This window comes from Zootoca vivipara, chromosome 12 (assembly GCF_965207765.1).
Source record: "Zootoca vivipara chromosome 12, rZooViv2.hap1.1, whole genome shotgun sequence".
NCBI classification, from domain to species: Eukaryota; Metazoa; Chordata; class Lepidosauria; order Squamata; family Lacertidae; genus Zootoca; species Zootoca vivipara.
Window position 1 is genome coordinate 22,172,233 of NC_142595.1, and position 23,171 is coordinate 22,195,403.

The following is a 23,171-nucleotide window of genomic DNA, read 5'->3' on the forward strand; positions in this document are numbered from 1 at the left end:
CCAACCATCTTGTCCTCTGTCGTCCCCTTCTCCTAGTGCCCTCAATCTTTCCCAACATCAGGGTCTTTTCCAAGGATTCTTCTCTTCTCATGAGGTGGCCAAAGTATTGGAGCCTCAACTTCACGATCTGTCCTTCCAGGGAGCACTCAGGGCTGATTTCCTTAAGAATGGATAGGTTTGATCTTCTAGCAGTCCATGGGACTCTCAAGAGTCTCCTCCAGCACCATAATTCAAAAGCATCAATTCTTCGGCGATCAGCCTTCTTTATGGTCCAGCTCTCACTTCCATACATCACTACTGGGAAAACCATAGCTTTAACTATACGGACCTTTGTCGGCAAGGTGATGTCTCTGCTTTTTAAGATGCTGTCTAGGTTTGTCATTGCTTTTCTCCCAAGAAGCAGGCGTCTTTTAATTTCGTGACTGCTGTCACCATCTGCAGTGATCAAGGAGCCCAAGAAAGTAAAATCTCTCACTGCCTCCATTTCTTCCCCTTCTATTTGCCAGGAGGTGATGGGACCAGTGGCCATGATCTTGGTTTTTTTGATGTTGAGCTTCAGACCATATTTTGCGCTCTCCTCTTTCACCCTCATTAAAAGGTTCTTTAATTCCTCCTCACTTTCTGCCATCAAGGTTGTGTCATCTGCATATCTGAGGTTGTTGTAGCTGTAGGGCTGTCCCAATTCATGTCTGGTTTAAAGAGAATGAAGCCTAAGAAGGGAGCCTGCAAGTTCCTTAAAATTCCCCATCCACAGCCAGCAGCATATGATCAGCAGAAGACATCTGGTTACAACCATCTCCGGTGAGATGTATTATATTTCTATTTAAATTATAGTAATTATTTGTAAATTTGCATCCACAGATATAAAACAGCACACGCACTTTTTTATGCAGATCTCCACCATCTTTTCTGGTGGTAACATTTCTGTGTTCTTAGTGATACATAGTGTGGTTTAGCTGGGTTTTTGATATGCTGTTTGTTTTTGAATTGTGGAAGCAATCGATTTATAAATTTCAATTGCATTTTTATTTTTATTTAAATAAAAAAAAGATCTGTTTTAGACCCAGCTTGTATGACTCTTACGTACACGATGACGATCGGGATACATTTTTTAAGCGCTGCAAGCTTTAACAGGTTAACGGTATGATTCATCAACCAAAAGCAGAATCCGTGATTCATCGTTTGGCCTTGGTGAATTGGTGGGGCTGGCATGAAGTAGTCTCTGGAATGGGAGGCTTTGAAAGGGATCCACTGCTGTGCACAGAAGCACCTAGTCTGCCTGACTTCCCTCTGCCAGATCTGATGGAACCAAATAATTGAGGTCATAATTCACATCACATGCAAATATGTGTAGCTCAGTCCCTATGGCAACTTTTCCAAATTAACACAGCCTCAGAGGGGGGCCTGTTTTGGGCATAGAAACAGAGGGTGGAGATGGGGTGCTAAAAATTTTCCTCAACCAGTTATTTTCTCCTCCATTTTCACCCTACCAAGCTGCTTTCCCCCCAAAGTATCCAGGCACATCTTGTCTGCCTGCCTTGGGGACTCCAGTGGGAGAAGAAGCAACTTGGGCAGCGTAGCTTTTCAGGGGAAGGGTTAAGCACCACCTCTTTCTGCTGCTTCTCTGCTCAAAATGACTCCTTCGCGAAGCTGCTTTTCTTTCAGAAAAGTGGCTGTTGAGCCTGTTTCACATGCATTTGTATACCGTACATGTTCCATCAGTGCGGCAGTTAAAAGAAAGTTAAATGGCATGATCCTATGCATGTTTACTCAGAAGTCATGCCCCACAAATTCAATAGAACTTACTCCGCCTAAGTGTATGCTTAAGCCTCACAGAATTTAGCATCTTTCTGGGTTGCCAATTTAAGAGTCCTCTGCTCAGTGCCTGGCGTCTCCCCTTAGAGATGGAAGAGGTGTTGCCTCAGTCAGTGTAGAAAATGCTGAGTTAGATGAAGCAATGTTGTGACTCAATACAAGGCAGCGTACTGTTTTCATTTGTTTTGAAAATGGAGAGGTCTCTATTTAAGCCACTGCTGAGCTGGTTTGTTACTGTACTATAGTCTCTATTCCCAATGTGATGAAAAAGTAACATCAAAAGCTGAGAATCAAAACCACCACCTTTCTGCACGCCTCTTGTCCTGTGTTCTGCTTCTTGGTCACACTGCAGTGTGACAGAGAGTTGGAGGAGGGGGATAGGATGCTTGACATTGTCTTTTATAGAAGTACATTGCAAGTGTGACTTTTCTAGGGAGATCTTCAAAATGGTACCTTCAAAATGGGCTTTTGCAGTCTGCAAAGGCGTTAACATTGAAATGATGATTTGCCGTATTAATGTGTCAGTAAACACAGTGCCAATTAACACAGAGTGAACTTACAGTGTGAAAGCCAAGCATCACATTTTAAGTGTAGTGGAAGTGGTTTGAGCACGTTTGTCAGAAGAATGTGTGTTGGAATCTCTTTCGCCGCACTTAAAATGTGACATTTGCCTTCTTTCTGTATGCTGACCTGCTCCAACCCTTCATCACACTATGAGGGGGCGAGAATTTGACTTCCTTCCTTTTCTTTTGCAGTTGCTTGGATTTTGCTCTGGGAGAAATAAAACTATAGCATGGTTTCCTATTGTTGTGCAAGCAAACAAAAAAGGTGTTATCTGAAAACCAAGTCTTATTGGAGCCTTGAGGGATAGAAACTTGCTTTTTCTTTTCAATAAAAAAAGGAAGGAAGCTGTGTGGGAGAAAGAAGTTACCTGAGATCCTCATAATGTTGATTTTGCAGTGGTTAGTGAATCAGCCCTGTGTATGAGCTTTTTGCATTTGTTTGTCCCATTATTGGATACCCCCCATCAAGCTTTTGCATACTTGCTATTGCAGATCAACAGCTGTCACTGTGTGTAAAGAGTTCTGGTGCAAAAGTTGACTTCTTATCCAGGATGACTGTGTTCCACATACCTGTCCCACCTAATTTTGGGTGGCACCTAATTTTTCATGCCAGGTAGAACAAGAGAAAGTCACATTTTTTCTTCTTGCTGGGAACCTTTTGAAAACACAGAATCCCACAGTGCACTGAATAGGAAAAGTTGTGTCTTATGTCACACTATGGAAGTACACAATTCCTTTTCCTGAGGTTCACAGCTTCCTTTCTTTTCTTTCTTATCAAGATTCTAGTCCATATGGCTGTGGTGTCATGCCTGGAGATTTGTGGGCAATTGCTGCTAAAACATTAGAAGTTGCTGAATAAGATTTCTAGCAGTCCAAGGGCAGGCCCTTGCAGAGCCAGGCAGAGGCCCGGGCCAGGTAGATAATGTGCCCCCCCCTTTTTCACCCTGGGGATCACTGAAGTTTTATAAATAAGTAAGTATATAATTAATTTTCACAAAAGTTATGCTGACAAATAATTTTATTTCAAGGCTTGAACCGTATCTGCATATAAAGACAAAATGGAAAATATTTCATTTTACTGATTGTGAATATGCTTACCGAGGCCCCCTTTGGAATCGGAGGCCTGGGCCAAGTGGCCCATATGCGCCCCCCCCTCTGTCTGGGCCCCCAGCGCTACAACCAGTGTTCTGCCAAGGGCAGAGGTTCTTTTTGAACTTGGGCAAGGCAAAGAGTGTGCTGGGCCTTTTCCTGGATAAACAGACTTTATTTACAAGGAACAAAAGGCAAAGCAAATGAAAAAGGACAGGCAGGTTACATCCCTTCAGTCACTGGGAACACCTCTGAACAGCAACTGCTGAGCAGCTGCAATGGCCAGTACGAAGCACTTTCCACCGTCTCAAACAACGCCGAGATTCGTGTGGCGGAATCTCCAAGCCCTTTTTATATCTTGCAGACATACACATTCTCAGGAATTACATAACTGACCTTGCACACCTGGCAAGAGCTGCTCCTGGCTAAGCAATAGATAAGGTGACTCTTTTCAGCAGGTACCTGAGCACAAGGTAAGAGATGCCACCAGCTAATTATGAATGGGTCCCAGACCCCAAAACAGAAGGTCTGGGCAGGAGAGGAACCATTGCTGTACAGTGGAACCTCGGTTTATGAACACCTTGGTTTACGAATTTTCAGTTTACGAACGCCGCGGACCCATCTGGAATGGATTAATTCACTTTCCATTACAGTCGTACCTCGGGTTACGAACACCTCGGTTTGCGAACAGTTCGGGTTACGAACTGCGCAAACCCGGAAGTGTTTTCGCCGTGCGTGTGTGCGCAGAAGCGGCGCGCGCGCAGTCTGCGCATGCGCAAAATGGCGCTGCCCATCGCGTTCGGTTTACGAACTATTCGGGTTACGAACTGCGATCCGGAACGGATCGCGTTCGTAACCCGAGGTATTACTGTACTTTCAATGGGAAAGTTCGCTTCCGTTTATGAACGCTTCAGCTTATGAACAGACTTCCGGAACCAATTACACCCATGCTTCGGGTTAAGTATGCTTCAGGTTGAGTACTCCGCAGACCCGTCTGGAACGGATTAATCCACTTTCCATTACTTTCAATGGGAAAGTTCGCTTCAGTTTATGAACGCTTCAGTTTATGAACAGACTTCTGGAACCAATTGTGTTCGTAAACCGAGGTACCACGGTACACCGCTAACTCCTCACAATACAAAAGTATTGCATTCCATTGAGTGACTGTTATTAAAATAAAATAAAACACACAATTTGTTACGTGCTAAGTGTATACACAGGAATGCCGACAACAGGGGCAGACTTTGGTTCGGTTTTTTTAAAAAAAATTCAGCGGCGCCCTGTGCAAGGCCAGAATTTGGGGTCCCTGCCTTGCTGTTCGACTTCTGTTCTGCTCAGTTCACTATGTCATAGTTGTGCCGCCCTATGGCACCCCCTAAGCTCAGCCTCCGGTACGCCGGAACTGATCGCACTGCATTAAATCTGCCTCTGATTTCTCTTTTCTATTACAGCCTGCAAAAAACTGATCAGATGACATACGGAGCAGACCTCTGATGTCAACTCAAAAGTGTATCCTTGAGTTAAGCAGAGCTCATTTTGGACTCACAGCTGTCCATGGAGGCACAGGTTAATTCTGTGTCCAGAGCGGCTGTCTACCAGCTCCATCTGGTACACAGGCTGAGACCCTACCTGCCCGCAGACTGTCTCGCCAGAGTGGTGCATGCTCTGGTTATCTCCCGCTTGGACTACTGCAATGCACTCTCCCTGGGGCTACCTTTGAAGGTGACCTGGCAACTGCAATTAATCCAGAATGCGGCAGCTAGACTAGTGACTGGGAGTGGCCGCCGGGACCACATAACACCGGTCCTGAGAGATCTACACTGGCTCCCAGTATGTTTCCGAGCACAATCCCAAGTGTTGGTACTGACCTTTAAAGCCCTAAACGGCCTCGGTCCTGTATACCTGAAGGAGCGTCTCCACCCCCATCATTCAGCCCGGACACTGAGATCCAGCATCGAGGGCCTTCTGGCGGTTCCCTCATTGCGAGAAGTGAGGTTACAGGTAGTGGCACCTGCCCTGTGGAACGCCCTCCCAGCATATGTCAAGGCAATAAGCGACTATTTTACTTTTAAAAGACAACTGAAGGCAGCCCTGTTTAGGGAAGTTTTTAATGTTTAATGTTTGATTGATGCTGTATTGTTTTTAATATTCGGTTGGAAGCCGCCCAGAGTGGCTGGGGAAACTCAGCCAAATGGGTGGGGTATAAATAGTAAATTATTATTATTATTATTATTATTATTATTATTATTATTATTATTATTATTCATTCCCAGGTAAGGAGGGTTATAAGGCTGCAGCGGTAAATAAAATAAATAAATAAATTGCAGAGCAAGATTATAGGCAGGAGGGGAAGCAACACACACATGTGCATGATATATACATATTGCAGAATCCATCTTTTCTTAGCGCAGAACTGAGAGTCCCTTGATGCAGACATTTAATGCTGCTGTGGGTGCCCTGAGTATATCCACTGGCCTCAAGCTTCTCCCCCACCAAGCATTTTTCTCCTGTTGTCATCGCCTTGACTCCCCCTGCCCGCTTCCCTGCCTGCCACATACTTTCCCCTCTCTTCTGTCCTTCCTTCACCACAGGGGCGAGTTATGTAAATGGGAACTTAATCCTTTAAAAGCAAGCTCAGCCTTGCAGTTCAAGTCCAAGTGTCTTTTCATGCAGCCAAGTAGAGAAAGCACTTCTCTTGAATCCTGGCTTTCCCTCCCCCCCCCCTCACTTTTTGTGCAGCAGCCGCATACAACTTTTAAAAGTCAATATATATATATATATATACCGGTATATTTAATTGGCTATATATAAAGACAAAGACACACACGTGTGAACAGAGAGTACTGGATACACACCCGCCTTTTGAAACTTGGCAACAGAATACAGATGATAAAATTGAAAGTTTCCTCTCTCCCCGCCCCCCTCCGTTCCCCCCCCTCCCCAGAATGCAGCAAGGCTGAGTGAGCTTCCACCAATGTGGCGAGCATATTGTCTGCCCTTGCAACTTTCAAAGGAATGTAATAAAAAGGAGACAGGGTCCCAGCAGGCAGCTTCTGGCTTCTCTTCCCTTGATGTGACGCTTGAACAGGTGCAGCATAAAAGGTCCTAAACTACTGATTATTGGGCTGTTTGGGGAGGGTTCTCCTCTGTGATGTGAGCACAGAAGGAGCCTGAAGAAGACAGGGTTGTGGGGTAAAGGGGTGGGGAGGCTGGTTGTCTATGCCGCAGACAGCCTTTGCGGCTCACCTAAGGAGGATGCTACTGTCGCATGGCAGAAGCTTACCGAAACAGTAGGAATGGGTCGCATTGATATTGCCGCACAATGGGAATGAAACAGTAGGGCTTTGGAGTCCACATTCCACAGTTTCCACCGCAACGTTGGCCTGGCTCACATTGACCCCTTGATGACTGTGATACCAAATGATGATGTGTATGTGTGTGAATTGGTCTATTGTGAACATGATGCTGCCGACAGAACTTTCACATCAACGTAAATGCTTTTTGAGGGAATCTGTCCACACAGAGAGAGATCTGCTAGTCATCAAAGGCCTAGCCACAGTGCTCCTTATTCCCTTATTTACAGCATAACCCTAACCATGACTGTTAAGAAGTCCTGTTGAATTCAATGGGGTTAACTCTCAAGTAAGCAGAGTTACAAATTAGGAACCCTTCCCTAAATAAGGAACAGTGTGGGTTACCCACCTGTCCCGTCATCTTCCGATTTTAATTTTTTTGGGTGGTGAGAATGTGAACTTGAACTATCAGAAGCTTGGGAAACACTGATGAAGAGTGTTGGTGATGTGGGGAACTGAGGCATGAGGATCAAATGTCAGCCCTAAAACCCAGCAATAGCCAGTGATGTAAAAAAAAGGTAAAGGGCCCCTGACCATCAGGTCCAGTCGTGTCTGACTCTGGGGTTGCGGCGCTCATCTCGCTCTATAGGCCGAGGGAGCCGGCGTTTGTCCGCAGACAGCTTCCGGGTCATGTGGCCAGCATGACAAAGCTGCTTCTGGCGAACCGGAGCAGCGCACGGAAACGCCGTTAACCTTCCCGCCGGAGTGGTCCCTATTTATCTACTTGCACTTTGATGTGCTTTCAAACTGCTAGGTGGGCAGGAGCTGGGACCGAGCAACGGGAGCTCACCCCGTTGCAGGGATTCGAACCGCCAACCTTCTGATCAGCAAGCCCTAGACTCTGTGGTTTAACCCACAGCGCCACCTGGGTCAGCAATAGCCAGTGATGTACCTTGGGCTTTAAAATTTCGGCAGTGACATCAAAATTTGGCAAAAAAAACCCCACTGCTGCATGTTTTCTGCTGTTTGTCATTGTTGCAGAGCTCGCTGCGGCACCCTCTTGGCTTGGCACCGAGGGCGGACAAACCAATCGCACTCCCCTAAATTCACCTCTGCCAATAGTACCAGCCTCTACAGCAAGGATCTTCCAGTTTTGTAGCAAGGAAGAGGAAGCTGTGTCCCTCCAGATGTTGAACTACATCTCCCCAACAACATTCTTGACCATTGGCCATGCTGGTGGGGGCTAAAGAACATCTGGAAGCCTGTAGGTTCCCCTAACAAGCAAGTATAACTTTTTGGTTGATCGAAAAGGTGTACCAAATTAACGGGGAAGCAAATAATTTTTGTACATTGGTTTTCATTGAAGTTCACCTGAAAATGGGACTCTCAGTTTAGAGAAGGCATTTCCTTTTCTTGCTCACAGCGGAGGGAAATCCTCCTTAAGGCAGTGTCTACTGTGACACATTCACACATACCCCCCCCCAAATCAAGTAACACTTTTTATGCAGAACTAGTCACAAGCAAATGCATTTTAATTGAACCAGTCAATTCAAATGTAAACAGTTAATTGACTCTGAACTAAGGTCCAAGCCGAGGGCTCCCCCCCCCTCTAGATGGAACTCGCTGGAACTCAGTTGGGCGCGACTGCCATTAATTATAAGAGAACATGGTGAGTTCCAGCACCACTTTTTCTAGAAAAATAGCACTGGCCGAGCAACTAAAATTAGTTGCTGACATCCTTCCCGTAGGGTGGTTGGTTACTTCCATCTGCTTGACAGGTTGTTAACTCAGCCTGTTCCTCTGGAGGAAGGGAGGGAGGGGAAAAGAGAAATGTGGTACTTCCACAAGTTCTCCCACATGAACTTCCTTGTCGACTGAATCTTTTAAAAGGCTGTTTGACAGGTGCACTCACTTTTCAGGAGTTAGGCAGGTGACAACCAAACAGGGCCTTTTCACTGACAAGGCCTGAATTATGGGTCACACTTCTTAGACATGTTCCCCTGTATCTTTTAGGTGCCTTGCAAAGTCCACCTGTTCTCTTGGGCTATTAATGTTGATGGCTTTTTTTTTTAAGTGATAGCTAGTCCTCCCTTTTAATTACACTGGCTTGCATTTTTAATTTCTTCAGTTTACTTTGCTTAACTGCTGTTTTGTTGAAGTACTGTATATTCCTGCATATAAGACTACTTTTTAACTCAGGAAAATCTTCTCAAAAGTCGGGGGTCGTCTTATACACCGGGTCGTATTTCTTATACGGCGAGTATGTCCCAAACTCTCTATTTTAACTGGAAAACTTGGGGGTCGTCTTATATGCCCAGTCGTCTTATACACCGGAATATATGGTAGTATGATTTTACTAGCCACCTTGAGACGTACACGAAAGACAACAATTTCCCCCCCCCAAAAATTTGATAAAAATAATAATATTACAATCCCCAGCAAGTGTGTTATTATTTTAGTTCAGGTATGTACTGGAGGGACTGGCAGTCCCCCTTCACAGGGAACAGTGGGAGCCGCAACTCAGTGAAGGAAATAGGGTTCTCCTCACAACTGGTAGCACCCTTAACAAACTACAGTTCCCATATTTATTTGGTGGGATAGCCATGGCTGTTTAAAGCGGTATCATAGCACTATCAATATACAGTGTGGATGTATAGAAGCATAGGATTGTAGAGTTGGAAAGGGACCCCAAAGGACATCTAGTCCAACCCCCTGCAATGCCAATGCAGGAATGTGTCCTGAATTGTAAATACAAATGTACCAGGCTGCTCGTTATGATGCATAAGTCTCAGGAACAGCTGACCATATATCGCCTCTCATTTTCCTTCTTTGTACTGGTGCTGCAGCTTTGAGATAATGGGCTTCTGGCCTGCTCCAACTGACAACAGCTGTCCAAGCTCTTGGGTAAGCGGCATTCCCATCCCCACCATCTAATATCTTCTGCATGTAAGTCAAAAGCTCTACTACCTTTACATTAAGTCAGCATAGTGGTAAACGCCACCAGCCCCGGCACCGAGGCACCCACCGACTGGTGGAGTTAATTTTCTGCCCCACTGAGGTGGTGATGGCCATGAGTTTAGATGTATTTCCAAGGCCATTAGACAAATAGAGGGTGAATCTATCATTTGGCAACAGCCATGCAAGCAGTTGAATGGAGTTTCCACATTCAGAGGCAGTATACCTAGTACCCCACCCCAGGCTTCTGATTGGCCAGTGTCGGAAACAAGGTGATGGGTTGGAAGGGCCATTGGTCTGGCTCGGCAGGTCTCTTCTTGAAGTGTTAAGGGAAGTTCCCCTGCATTCAATGATGACGTTTGCTCAAGGGAGCTTTGTGGTGGATTCTGCCCCCAGGTTCATTCTTCAGAGCTAGAGGCACACCACCTGCATTTTGAACCACAAGCACGAGAATTGCTTGGGCCTGTCCCCAAAGAGAGAATCACTGGGTGGTATCCAAGGTTAGTCATACTCCTAATAAACCCATTGAAATTAATAGACATGACTAACTAAGGCCCATTAATTTCATTGTGGGCCTACACTCGGTATAATTAAGGTTGTGTGCATGTTACTGTTTACTTTGGCTCCAGTGTGCTCCCACTGCTGGCTTTTGAATCTGTGTACGCATAACATTACCCACGATGCCGAGCTATCCTGCAGCTCCTTGAGAAAGGCTGCTGCTGTTTGCTGTTTTCCCTCAAATGAGCTTCAATACCTTATGACCTATAAAGCTCTACTGTATCTGGTTTGGGCCCAGGCTACCTGACGTATTGCCCAGGTGCTAAGATCCTCTTGGTCCCATCGACACCAGAAGCATAATTGGTGGTGACACGAGAGAATCTTTTCTGTGGCTGCTCCTATGTTGTGGAATTGCCTCCCAATAAGCCTCTCCACTGGAAATCTAAGACCTTCCTATTCAGACAGGCTTTTGAAAATTAAAGCGCTGCCAACACTAATCGCTGGGCTGCGGTCAGGGCAAACTGGATTTGAACTGTTGGTTTCGAATGTGTTCTGCTGCATTTTAATTACTGTTTTCATTTTTATTACTTTGTACTTTACAGAGTTTTAAGTGTTGTATCCCTTGAATCCAAACTTGGGGGGGGGCAGGAGGGATTAGAAATACACTAAAAAAAAAATACTAATAACCCAAAAGAAACAAAATAAAAAAATTCCTTCAGTAGCACCTTAAAGACCAACTAAGTTTTTATTTTGGTATGAGCTTTCGTGTGCATGCACACTTCTTCAGATACCTGGTATCTGAAGAAGTGTGCATGCACACGAAAGCTCATACCAAAATAAAAACTTAGTTGGTCTTTAAGGTGCTACTGAAGGAATTTTTTTATTTTACTTCGATCCAGACCAACACGGCTACCTACCTGTAACCAAAAGAAACACTTAAGCCACATTCATTTGGCAGTTAAGCTAAGTGTGTACATTTCAGACAGTGGGAGTTTTAGGCATGGAGAAACGAAACAGGTGATGCGCTTCAAGTGAAGACACTCTTTGCCCCTCTCTGGTGCATACAGCAATGTGCAAATGTGACTTAAAATGCAGTAGGATGGGGGAGCGACCCTGCTGTATTTTAAGCTGCTAATGTGTTCATAGCTTAGGTAAGTGGTTCCGCTCAGACACTATTCACCATTTATTTTATTTACTGCATTTTTTACTTTGCTTTTCGGACAAGTATTGTCTCCAACCTGGATCAAGAATAGGGAGGGAGAGAGAGAGAGAGAGAGAGAGAGAGAGAGAGAGAGAGAGAGAGGCCCTGCCATCAGTCTTATGAACTTAAAAGACAAGAAACACAAAGGCAATTGAGTGGAGGGAAAAGATAGAGGGAGATCAGTTCTTCAAGGCCAGAACAAAGCTATGAGGGCATTCATATCCAGCTCAGGCCACGCTGATCTCTGCTTGCTGGTATTCTTGCTTGAATAGCAAGTTTCTCCTGTTGTTCTTCTGAAATCTACCCTCCTGTCCCTTAAGCCTTGGAGATCTAACTCTTGCTCTCTGAGAACAAGGCCTTGCCCTCTTCTGTCAGCGCTTCTGGTATCTGAGGAGTGCGATCAGGTCCCTTTCAAACATAATCCAAAAGTTATAGTGCTGTAAGAAAATTATTAGGTTTTCTATTGTGACCATTTGGTTGGTTGGACCTAAAGGTGTTACCAACTTTCTTTGGGGTTTCCCCCCTTTCCTAATGACTCAGCAAGGCTACCTCCAACTCTGCTTTGAAGAGCATAAAATAGATTCACGGAATCTCCAGATGTCCCTTTTTATTGTGCTTCCAGGATGAGTTGTGCTCGTGATCCTGTTTTCAGTGCTGCTTGAGTGCCTGCAGAAGTTTCAGGTCGAAAATACAGTTTTGTTTCAAATCAGTGCACAACCCGCAACCTCCTCCTGAAATCCTCTTGAGTCTTGACTGTGTTTTTTGTGGGAGTTTTTTTTGGGGGGGGGGTGTATTCTGCAACATCACTGTCACGGTCATAGTGCATTAGTTTATACTGGGCTGTCCACAAGACGTTCCATTTCATTAGCTGTACTGCAATGTGTCTCCAAAATCATTGCATTATTGCTGCCTGGAGGGAGGGGCCTTCTTTGCACTATAGCATAACAAAACCTATATAAACCGGAAGAACATTTGCAGTACTGTATTAAAAAGTTGCAGAATTTCAGTAAGCAGCTTGGAAACGAAGCATTTGTATGTCCGCCTCTCAAACTTTTGCGGGCACAAACAATAATGAAAGCAGGCTTATGTATAACCGCCCCAATATCAGAATAAGCTTGAATCATCAGTGAACGCACACTAATAAAAGGATGTCTGGGGGACAAGTTTCAGTATATATACCGGTAGGTTTCGAAATCCACACGCTCCTCTTGTTGTTGGGGGATCAGGTTCTCCTCACTGGCCAAAGGGTGGCGCTGGCGGAACCCTTATCTGTCAAAAGAAGGCAACGTTACAGATAATAGGATTTAAGGGGGTGGTGGGAGATATTCCTCCCCCCCTTTTTGGTCCTTTGCTTGATCGCTCCATATTGAACAACGACAAAAAAAAGAAAAAGAAAAAAAGAAGGGAGGGTGGAAATGTTGCTCGTGCACTTCAGATGCCAGATCCGTTCCCCTGGATGAAGAGAAAGGAAAGGAAGAAAAGGCGGCGGTGTGGGTGGGGGACCCCGAACACTTCAATAATTGCAAAAGGGAGCTGCTGGCGGGGGTGGGGAGGAAGGAAGCAGAAAAAATACCTCCCTCCCAAGTGAGGCAGCTGTTCCTGAACCTAAGACTTTGCAAGCGCGTGGAGCCATGATTGCTGGGTTGTGGGCTGCGTGCCGCCAAGGCGACGTTTTGTGCGTGTGTGCGTGAGTCTAGCGTGTGTGCATGTGTGTGTGTGTGTTTGTGTGTATGACTAGCAACCGCGTCTGCTTCAGCTCAAGCAATGCCGCCGATCTCCCGTTTGCAAATAACAATGTGGCATTTTTGTCCTGCGGGGAGGCTCCGGAGTCCCCTTCTTTTTTTCCCTCCGCCGTCCTAGCAAGATTGTTGTCTCTGAAAGGCGGATCGGGTAGAGAGAGAGCGAGAGAGCGAGAGCGAGAGCTGGGGAGGGGAGGTGGAGGGGGGGGGAGGAGAGAGAGAAACAAGCCCGGAGATTATAAAAGAAGGGGAAAAAGGACGAGGAGTGACTGCGTGTTTGGAAACAACAACATCAACCATCACCCACAACGACAACAAACAGGAGGGTAGTGAGAGGAAACCAGTTCAGAAGAAACTTATGGAAGAATGAAGGAGATGGTGGGTGGCTGCTGCGTTTGTTCTGATGAGCGGGGCTGGGCTGAAAACCCCCTGGTGTACTGTGATGGGCATGGCTGTAACGTGGCGGTGCATCAAGGTAAGGAACCCCCCCCCCAAAATACCAATCCCTCCGTCCGTATTGACACCTTTTCCATCCCTCCCCTCCCTAACCCTCTCTTTCCTTCCTTCCTTCCTTCCCTCCCTCCCTCCCCAACCAAGCCCCACTTTGCATCTTAACTCTTCGGGGCTTTGCCAGACTAAGATGCATATATCTATATAAACCTATGTGCGCGTATATATCTATAGCTCTGGCGATGGAGTCAACAGAGAGAGATAGAGAGATGTGGTGGTTAGACAGGGTAATTTCCCCTCCATTCATCTCAAGCCTTGGCAAAGCTTTGAGCAAATAATAATGATAGTGGTAATGATAATAATAATAAAAGATGTTTAGGCATGGAGTTGCAAAAAAAGAAAAGAAAAACGGGTGGGAGGATTTTAAGTGTGCGTCGTTGTTGTTCATAGTAAGTAGTGTGATTTCTATTGTTCTGTATAACGGTATTCTTGACAGGGCCTTCTTGGGGAGGGGGATGCAGAAGCGCAACCTTAGGAAGAAAAGGGGGGGGTCGGAGCTGTGTCTGTATCGCTGGGAGGGCAGCTTTCTTTTAATTCTGCTAGTGCCGGGAGGGGGGGGGCAGATCTTAGGCTTCCCCTCCTCTCACTGATGTGTGTGTGTGTGTGTGTGTTTATCGCGTTGTTTTGTGTTTTTATTTATGCGTTTTTAATTGCACCGGCCTATAAAGGGATATGTGTGTGAGAGAGAGAGAAAGAGGGAGATCTAAAACAGCAGCAGAGACAGAAAGGTTAGACGGGGGCGGGCGGCTTGTTGTGTGCATGTTTGTATTTGTATTATTATATTATTTGACGTAGCTTCAGAAGAATCGTATGGCCGTGACCTCTGACGGTCTCCCTCAGCTTCCTTCCGGATTAGCAGGGGTGCTATTATTAGCCACCCTGCTGTCACTTTTGTGTGTGTGTTTCAAGGTAAGCTAGGGAAGGGAATGTATACCAGAGAGAGATGTATACCAGAGAGAGATGGAGCAGAATTTGGGGGACACCCTTTCTCTGCAAAAGAACACATTTGAACAAGGAAAACAGTGTGTGTGGTTTGTGTGCCTCCGGGCTACTACTCTGTCTGTTAGTAGATCATTAACACTGGAAACAGAAGGGCAAGGAGGAATCACCTCAGCTGCACCCAGCCCCATAGATCTAGGGCTGGTGCTGAGCCTGGCATTATCTTTTTCAAAAGGGCTTTGCTTTCTAAAATAAATGAAAATTAAAGAATGACCAACAGTTGTGGGAACGTCAAAGGCTCCCTTATACCGAGTCAGGCCATTGGTCCATCTAGCAAGTGTTGTCAACATTGTACTTGTCAACACTGTATGGGCAGCTAGTCTTTGCCACCTGTACTGGGAAGAGGCCAGGAATTGAACCTGGAACCTTGAGATACTCTACCACTAAGATGCAACACTTAGGCTTACCCCACAAGCATCCTGTCTCTGATCCCTAATCCGAGATCCATGAAAGCTGCCTGTTGTTATTCCATAGTGCGGAGGAAAGGCACTCTGTCCATGCTCACAAGCACTGTCTTCGCACATCAAAACTCAGGTGTTTATAGACAGGATTTTGAGGTTTGATGGAAGTTGATTTTCTTTACCATGACATACTGAGCTTGGTATGTTTCATGTTTTATCTTGTTCCAATGAGTGGTAGCTAACAGTCATATTCGGAGCAGACCCATTGAAATCAATGAAGTTCAGAGACTTAGACATCATATTAATAACACCAGATGTTACCCAGCGTGTTTTGCTTTTATATAAATTTTACATAGCTAGTTTTATTTCTAGTGGCTTTGAATGACAGAAAAGTAGGAAATAATTAAATTTTGTTTATCTGTCTATCTATATAGGTAATTCATTAATATATAATTAATATTATATCTTTTATTTTTTAATCCTGCCTAAGCATTTAAATTCTGTGCAGCAATTGAACATGTTTCCAAGCCGAGTCTTGGTTTTGAAGATAGTTTCTGGGACTCCGTTTGACATTTAGCCTTAAAATGAAATCCCATTCTTTCACTACCTTTGATGCTGCCTCTGGAATCAACTGCCCATTAAAAACAATTCATGCACATAAGCAAGTGAGGAAAGGCACCTTGCAAAAGGGAAACTGGTGAAGGGTTGGGGGGGGGGAAAAAGTTAGCCAAATCAGCAAAGGATTGTAGCTCAGAGATAGAGCCTGCCTTGTAAATAAGCCCATAAAGTTAGTAGCCTGCAACAAAATTCAGTTGGCCTCTAGAAACTTGCATTTCCATGCTGGCTACAGAGGAAGGAAGCCCCCTCCATCACAGTCTACCTGGGGGTGGGGGGAAACACCTCAGGCTATGCTGTTAGTCTCTTAAAGGTAAAGGTAAAGGGACCCCTGACCATTAGGTCCAGTCGTGACCGACTCTGGGGTTGTGGCGCTCATCTCGCGTTATTGGCCGAGGGAGCCAGCGTACAGCTTCCAGGTCATGTGGCCAGCATGACTAAGCCATTTCTGGCGAACCAGAGCAGCACACGGAAACGCCGTTTACCTTCCCACCGGAGCAGTACCTATTTATCTACTTGCACTTTGACGTGCTTTCGAACTGCTAGGTTGGCAGGAGCTGGGCCCGAGCAACGGGAGCTCACCCCGTTGCGGGGATTCGAACTGCCGACCTTCTGACTGGCAAGCCCTAGGTTCTGTGGTTTAACCCACAGCGCCACCCACGTGCTGGTGGTCTCTTAGCAGGCTACTAAAACAAACAATCTAACCCCTGCCTTCTGCCATGGTGGCTGACCAAGGAGGGATGGATTGACCCTTTCCTTCTCTGCCAGCCTATGCACTTGCCTTCATGGAATTTCATTCATTCGCCTGGTTGGATTTCCTGATCACCTATGGCTACCAAGCAAATGGTTAAATACAAAGCTGAGGGGACCAAATGCTTTGAGAGGACCAATTCAGTTCCAGGCATCTCTAAGACTGGAGAACCGCTACCAATCAAGGTACCAATCAACCAGTAGCATTGAGATGGACCAATGGTCTAATTTGCTATTAGGCAGCTTCCTGTGGCTCCTACCTTGCAAGTTGGTGGGAAGGGCACAGCACCTGAGCCCAGTTTCCCCAAAGGCTAGCTACCTTGCCCTTTGTCTTTCTTTTCCTAAGAAATCTGCAACTGCTTTGTCAACAAGGACCCTTTCAGGAAGACTTAAAGGTTGATACAACTGTTTGCTAAATGCAAGAGAACAGAATCTATAGACCAGACCAAAAAAAGCAACTAGGCTGCATTCTGTAAACACGTTCTGTGCTCGTTCTGGTCTGGTCATGGGACAGATGCCGATGTAAGCATTATGCTGCTGTGCCACAGGGAGTCAGAGATGCATTGTCTTGAATGCATGTCAAGGAAATAAACAACAATCTGACTTTTAGAAGACATTGGAAGGGGTGTTTTTATAGGGAAGTTTTTAAATGTTTGATGTTTTATTGTGGTTTATAATTTGTTGGAAGCTGCCCAGAATGGCTGGGGCAACCCAATCAGATGGGCAGCATATTAATTAATTCTTCTTCTTCATCATCATCATCCCTGTCCACGCCCTCTCCGTAGGAGGGCAGTAAGGTGGGACAGAATCCTACTCACTGACAGGAATGCTTTGCTAGGCAATAGGAAATACATTGCCTGGTTTAGGAATAGCCAGTTAATGGTCTGTGGTCTGCTTTTGGTCTCCAGAACTATTTCATCTAGCCAGATTGTAACCAATATATGGTTAAAAAATGCCCATAGTTACTTTCATAATGTAAATAAAAATAGAAATAGATTTTAGGAGGAGGAGGAAGAAAAAGAAAAAAATGTGTAGTACAGTGATTAAACTTTGGGGACTAGAACTCAGAGCTTCACCTGGCCACGAAGTTCACAGTTTGGTCATTGAATATGAAGCAAGTTTTACAAAATATTAATAGTTGTTACATTTTCGTTTAATATAAGGCAGGCTTGCTTACTTTGTATGCCCAGAAAAAGAAGCTGTTTACTGACTGATACTGGCTTCCTCAAACTCGGCCCTCCCATGATCCCTTGCTAGCAGGACCAGTGGTCAGGGATGATGGGAACTGTAGTCTCAAAACATCTGGAGGGCTGAGTTTGAGGAAGCCTGGGCTAATAAACAACTACATAGGAAAATGAATGTAAACACAAGAACAAGCTAAAAGGTGGAGTCTTTGCTCCAACCCATAATAACTGGAGATAATATTTAACTCTATAATTACCAATTGCTACTACTACTACGATATCACGACTTTCAAAAAAATCATCAAGAAATTACACCAACTGTCTTCCACTAGACACGGATGAGGATATAGCTCACGCGAAAAGGAAGGTGTACCTTTCAGATATCACAATAACTTCTGAACAGCTGTGGAATGTTTTGTTTGCTTTTGCTATGATAAACTCCCCATGATGCTGTTACAGTGAACAATTAAGACAGCACACAATATTCCTTTCTTGGAGCGTTGGTTTAGGGTATTTCCTAGTAAGGCTGGAAGATAGATGCTCTTCCTTACACAAACAGTTTTGGGGGGATTTTGTGTGTAGGGGAAGGAACATAGCTGCCAAGTTTTCCCTTTTCTCGCGAGGAAGCCTATTCAGCATAAGGGAAAAAGGGATAACTTGGCAGCTATGGGAAGGAACAGGGTTAAGGCACTTCAAAAATTTGCTTCCTCGCATCAAAAGGTTCAACAAGCATTCCCTTTCCTTTTTCTTTTTCTTGTCAAGCCTCCGCTCTAATTGTTCATTAGGTCATCTCAATTCGCAGAGTTGGTGAACATCAGGGAGAGTAAAAGACCGTTTGCAGCCGTGAGAGTGACTTCAGGTGTCAAGTGTGTGTTTACCTCTGTGTCCTTGGGCAGCTGCTGGGGCTCCAGCAGGACTCTGGCAAGACCCACTGACAATGCCTGTCTCAAGAAACACTTTAACTATTTTTTTTCTAGCCTAGCACTCCAAGTCTAGCCACCATATACATTTCCCCTGCTCTGGAGTATCATTGGAGATTAAAATGAAGGCTTGACCCAGCTATCCAGAGCACCAGGTTAAACCCACCAGGGCCCACTGACAGAAGAGGGGAGCCCTAGAGACCACTTTCCCTGGGCTTCACTTAAACCTGGAGCCAGCCCTCGTATGTGCGACCCCCTTTGTGTTTCCTTCCGTGTACCAGGCTGCACACGGTTATTCCTCAGGACCAAAGTAGATCTGATGGGGATAACCACACTTGTTTATTCATGGGTCTGCCCCATTCAAATTTGAAATGGGGATGGCTTTTATATATATAAATATAAAGAGAGGCTTAGATGTGAGACATGTAAACAGCAAATGTAGTTTGTTTATTTGTTTTGTTTAAATTATCAACATTATTAATTGCATTTATATCTTACCTTTCCCCCAAGGAGCTCAGGGTTCCCCCACTTAATCTTCACAACAACCTTGTGAGGTTGGTTAGGCTGTGAGACGGTGGTGATTGGTCAAAGATCACCCAATGAGCTTTGTGGCTGTGTGTGGACTGGAACCCAGATCTCCCAAGTCCTAGTCTAACACTCTAACCACTACACCACACTAGTTGCTTGTATTATGTCTAGGTTGGGTCTCAGGAGCACCCATAGCTCAGGCCATCTCTTTGGTGTGCTACATTGAGCTACTGTTGGTGAAACAATTTAATCCCTATATGTAGCACAAATCCCCTCATTTTTAAATAAAGGGTAGCATAGTTATGAGTTATATAAGACAGTAACCACTGCAAATGCTCACACACAACATATAAGTTTGAATCTAGGGGATAATGGGCCTTTGACCTTCGCTTGGCCTTCCATAATCTCTCTGGGCTGCCCCACCTCCCCAAATTTTCATGTTTCTATGTATTTGGTAGCATATGAAATGTTTTCCTAGTATTGTGTGAAGTGGTCCGTAGTGTCATGGAAAGCATAGAGGACACAGCAGTCAAGAAGCTAAACAACAACTTGGTTGTGTTTGCGGAAGAAAAACAGAGCAGCTGTCTGAAACATTCGATTCCACACAGGCACAACTAACTCCACCTAGTGACTAAACTGTATAATGACACTATCCACACAGAGCGGAAAGACCGGACAAAGTTAGGAAAGAAGTCAGGGGTTTGTTTAACCAGAACAGGGGCTGAAGGCTTTAAGAGACAGTTGCAGCAGCCCAGTGAGGAAGGCCTGGCCTGCGAGGGACTTGATGTCTGGCTAATTTAGCAGCTTCTTCCAGGCCAGGAGGTTGAGAGTGGCAGCCAGAGCACCTGAGAACTAGGAGAGAACTGAAATATGTATGCCTTTGCTCTATAACTCTTGTCTATTTTATGGTGTTTCTAATGTAGTGTTAGGTGCCTCAAAGGCTTCAGTTAACAGGCAGGTTATAAATACTCTCAACTACATAAATAATAATGTAAAAGAACAGGTGCCTCTTTTCCAGCAGCGACAGCATAAAGCTCCATGGCCTACTTTGCCAACTCTGTTTGCGCCATCTGCCATGGGCAGGAGGCTGGGATAGGGTCAATTTGCCAGGGATAGGGTCACACACCACAAGGTATGTGACCAGACCCTCCAAGTCTCCCTATTTTCCAGGGACTGTCCTGGATTTACAGAAGCCACCCCAGTTTCTGATTTGATCTCGGAATGTCCTGCTTTTCCTTAGGATGTCCCTATTTTTATTATAGAAATGTTGGAAGTTATGGAGTTATGCGACCTCCGAGCCAAAGAGATAAGTAACTATATACAACCTTTAGAAGACACCTGAAGGCAGCCCTGTATAGGGAAGCTTTTAATGTTTAATTACTTACTATGTTTTTGTATATGTTGGAAGCTGCGCAGAGTGGCTGGGGCAACCCAGTTAGATGTGTGGGGTATAATATTATTATTATTAAGGACATCACTGTTTTCATCGGAGAAATGTTTGAGGGTATGTGTGACAACTAAATGTTAAAGAAAAGAGAACACCACTCTTGTACTTTCGTCTCCTCAAAGCATGTCACACATGATATTGTGCATGCCCCCGGCTTAATTTTTTCATATATTTAGTTTTATCCGGAGCTAAGACTTATTCAGAGCAGACCCATTGAAATGAATGGGCCCAAGTTAGTCACATTCATTATTTTCCATGGGTCTACTCAGAGCAGGACTAACATTCTTCACAACCTAATAATTTCAGAGTCTTTCAATGCAATCCTATGCACATCTGCTCAGAATAAAATCCCATTGAGTTTAATGTAACTTGCCCCCAGGTAAATGTGTATAAGATTCCAGGCTGAATAACATGGTTCTTGGAGAGGGCAGCCTGTGAATATTTGTTTGTTACATCACCGAAATGTGCATTCGAATAATGAATATGTTTAGCCCGTTTAGATTGGCACATTTCGTTTCTGATCTAAAACGTCACAAGAGTAATAAGAAACACAGCTGCACTTCACAAGCAAGTGAGGCTCTCCTCTCTCTCTCTCCCTTTTTATTGTTACATTACCCTCATTCCCTGATAAACTGGTGTTCTGTTTCATGCATAAATTTAAAATTTATTAATCAGGCAGCCCAATACAGGTTGTTGCCAAACAGAAACGTACATAAGAATTATACATAAGAAACAAACACTTGACCTTTACAAAAATTAAACGTAGATTGAAAAGCAAAACCTTAAATACACAAGGGAATCTTCATGCATAAAAGATAACCAACAGGTACAGACAGTAAACAGGACATGAGAATAGGAGGCCAAGGGATGTGGAGCTGAGAACAGGCAAAGATTTAAGCCAAGTGGAAAGTCATGCGAACACAGGGGGTCATGGGAAAAGCCAAGCACATTTGCCTGCTGGCACTAAGAAACTATGTGCCGTGATTATGCTCGATAAGCAAATGCATGGGCTGATGTCAGGTTCCAAACCGTATTCCTTTCCTCATTTGTCACAAGCAAGCAGGAAGGGCGGTAGCTCATTGGCCGTAGAGCACCAGCTCGGCATGCCTTGGGTCCCAGGTTAAATCCTTGGCCTCTCTAGATCCGGCTGGGGAAAATTTCCCATCTTAAACTCCAGAGAGTTGCAGCCAGCCAGTGTGGACAATATGGAGCTGGAATGGAGAGAGTATAAGGCAGCTCCCTATGTTCCTAACTGTTGCCATTTTGCTGCCCCTGCCTACCTCTTTTATTTGTGGCATCTTTTATGAACGCCCTTGATTAAATTGTCAAATTAGACATGTACACATGTCCCTATTTTCTGGGCAAGAGGTGTGGTTTCCTGTTATGAGACCGGAAATTCCATGTATCTGGGAATCTTCCTTCCTTCCTTACCCGTATAAACAGCACCATTATGGGCAAATTAGACAATTGGCTTTTTCACAGAAGCCGGCAGCAAACCTATTAGTGCTCCCTACAATCTCATATTAGTCCTTTAAAATGGGCAGTCGGCCACATTTGTTGTGTATGACTCAGTTGGAACTGTGCTTGTTTCGTAAGTGCAGGATTTGGGTGCTGTGTAAAGAATCCGGTACTTTTTTCACCTGAGAAGCCGCTAGTCCTTAGCACTGAGAAAACAGCCTTGCCTGCTAAGATTGCAAAAGCTGGAGCCTGAGGCTGAGTGGGACTTCCAGCAGGGAGAACCTTGATGAGATATTTCCTTTGGATTGTTAAAAAAAGGTTGTTTAAGGTCAGAAACCAGCTCCTCCCTCCCCCTCCCCTCAAAATATTTGCCGAAGAAATACAGCAAGTGCTTTGTCTACATTGAATGGGTGGGCATGACTTGTTAGCTGATAAAAGAATTTTTGGCTTATTAATCATCTGCCTTTTAGCCAGTGAATGGAGGGAAGAAATTTCAATACATTTGTATTTTGCCAAGCACTCAGTATAGGTGTCTTGTTAAGTTTCTGACATACTGATTGAAGTGTAAGGTAACTTACAATTAAGTCTACAAAAGCTAATATTCATTGTTAGAAAAGCTTTCTTTAGTATGTCCTTTTTCCTCTTCCTATTATAGAAAACATGCCGTAACCAATAAGAGTCTGTAGGTGGGGTGGGGTGGGGTGGCCCCTATAGATTAATCAGGTAAAGCTTTAGTCGATAAATCTGCTAATGAAACCGATGGATCAGGCTTTCAGGGCTAACTTATTTCTCATTTGCTCCAAATATGTGATGTCATGGTTAGAGTGTTGGACAAGGACCAGGGAGACCCAGGTACCAATTATTTGGTAATAGTAAGATGAACACTGCTTGATTCAGCCAAAGCCCATCTAGTCCAACATTCTGTTCTCACAGTGGACAACCAGATGTTTATCCTTGTAGGGAAGCTATAAGCCATCAATGGCCGTCTCCTTCATAAATTTGTCTAATCTTCTTTCAAAACCTTCCATGTTGACTTCTGGTGGGAGTGAACTCCATAGTTTAACTGTGTGTTGTGTGATAAAGTTGCTTCTTTGGTCTCTCCTGAATTTTCATTGGATGTCCCCCGGAGAGGGAGAAGTTTCTCCCTATCCACTTTTCCAAACCACGCATGATGAAGTTCAGTCTAGGTGACCCCAGGCACATCGT

The 23,171-nt window shown here is 44.7% G+C and overlaps 1 protein-coding gene and 1 long non-coding RNA gene across 10 annotated transcripts in view; one reads left to right on the plus strand and one right to left on the minus strand.

The window, feature by feature from the left end:
- Window positions 1-11,375: 11,375 nt before the first annotated feature.
- Window positions 11,376-13,087, minus strand: LOC148683821 (uncharacterized). Its single transcript, XR_015946624.1, has 3 exons — window positions 12,988-13,087; window positions 12,594-12,683; window positions 11,376-11,451 (listed from the first exon to the last, which is right to left on the minus strand). It is a non-coding gene; the product is annotated as an uncharacterized LOC148683821 (long non-coding RNA).
- The window catches only part of MLLT6 (MLLT6, PHD finger containing), a 102,568-nt gene continuing 92,442 nt past the window's right edge, over window positions 13,046-23,171 (plus strand). For 5 of the 9 annotated variants that reach the window (XM_035134401.3, XM_035134404.3, XM_035134403.3 and 2 more), the window contains exon 1: window positions 13,062-13,628. In XM_035134401.3, the coding sequence (XP_034990292.3) occupies window positions 13,520-13,628 (109 nt within the window). In that variant the 5' untranslated portion in view covers window positions 13,062-13,519. Of the gene's footprint in view, window positions 13,629-23,171 lie in introns of all 9 variants that reach the window. The other 4 variants (XM_035134402.3, XM_088655636.1, XM_088655637.1 and 1 more) reach the window with 1 other exon arrangement.